This window comes from Penaeus monodon, chromosome 15 (assembly GCF_015228065.2).
Source record: "Penaeus monodon isolate SGIC_2016 chromosome 15, NSTDA_Pmon_1, whole genome shotgun sequence".
Taxonomy (NCBI): Eukaryota; Metazoa; Arthropoda; class Malacostraca; order Decapoda; family Penaeidae; genus Penaeus; species Penaeus monodon.
The window spans coordinates 25384735-25385659 of record NC_051400.1 but is presented as its reverse complement, the minus strand read 5'-3'; the positions used below and the strand labels follow the sequence as shown (position 1 = coordinate 25385659).

The following is a 925-nucleotide window of genomic DNA, read 5'->3' as shown; positions in this document are numbered from 1 at the left end:
TAAATTTTTTTGTTACTTGATACAGAAATAATGCACTCATATCTAAAAAGTTAATATATCTATGTACCGATATCTTTCCTAATACATGTTTTACTCATGAAGGTAATATTCTCCTGATGTCCTGCAGGGCCGTGGCGCGTTCATTGGGCTAATTCAAAGTCCTCAAATCTACACGTGTTCCCGGGGTTTTTGGGATCTGCCCGCTGCGATATTCTCCTGCCATCCGGCTTTGCGGGGCGTGAGTATAAACAAGTAACCACGGTTCAAAGAAATACACAAAGCAACCAGGTGACCCGGGCAAGCCACGCCAGAGAGGGAAATGAAACAGCAGCACTCATTCAAATAAAGGAAAGCGGCCGACGCTTCGCCATGTATAAACGCGTAAAGGAGGGATCGATTTGCTCTCAGTTGGGAAACCCCCCAAAAAAGGGGAGTATTCGATTCCTTGGCTTGTTTTCGAGAACTTTTCCTCTTTCGTTTTTTTTTCTTCTTTTTTTTTCTTTTAGCTTGTTTTTGATCGGTAAAATTCATCGTTCCATAACTATTAATGAGTTATAATATATATCTGTTTTATTGCACAAAACCTTAATTTATTGGAACCTTAACATAATTACCTTAGTGTATACATTGATAATGTTAACAATAACGAAAACAGTAACGACAGTACTTGTAATAATATCTATCTTGATAATCCTGATGAAAACGAATAACATTCACGGGGACGAGGTGACACTGATGTGCAAAAGGCCTGAAGGAGAGATGCGAATTCGCGAAGCAACAGCTGTAAAATATATTTCGAGTAATTACATGTAGTTCTTACATCGAAAAGGGTCTGCTACACCTCATTCACAGGTTTTATATATCTGCCACAATAAACTCCGTTCATCGTGATGCTAATAATGACAAGAAAACTTCCTGATATTAA

At 38.5% G+C, this 925-nt stretch overlaps 2 protein-coding genes across 3 annotated transcripts in view; both read left to right on the top strand.

The window, feature by feature from the left end:
• The window catches only part of LOC119581848, a 43199-nt gene extending 43002 nt beyond the window's left edge, over window positions 1–197 (top strand). For both annotated transcript variants that reach the window (XM_037929987.1, XM_037929988.1), the window contains exon 9: window positions 128–197. The gene's annotated coding sequence lies outside the window, so the exon portion shown is untranslated. The remainder of the gene's footprint in view (window positions 1–127) is intronic.
• LOC119582272 (tyrosine-protein kinase receptor Tie-1-like) overlaps window positions 1–925 on the top strand; it is a 7088-nt gene that overhangs the window by 581 nt on the left and 5582 nt on the right. Inside the window, exon 2 of the mRNA XM_037930491.1 lies at window positions 128–288. Within this exon, the coding sequence (XP_037786419.1) occupies window positions 128–288 (161 nt within the window). The remainder of the gene's footprint in view (window positions 1–127; window positions 289–925) is intronic.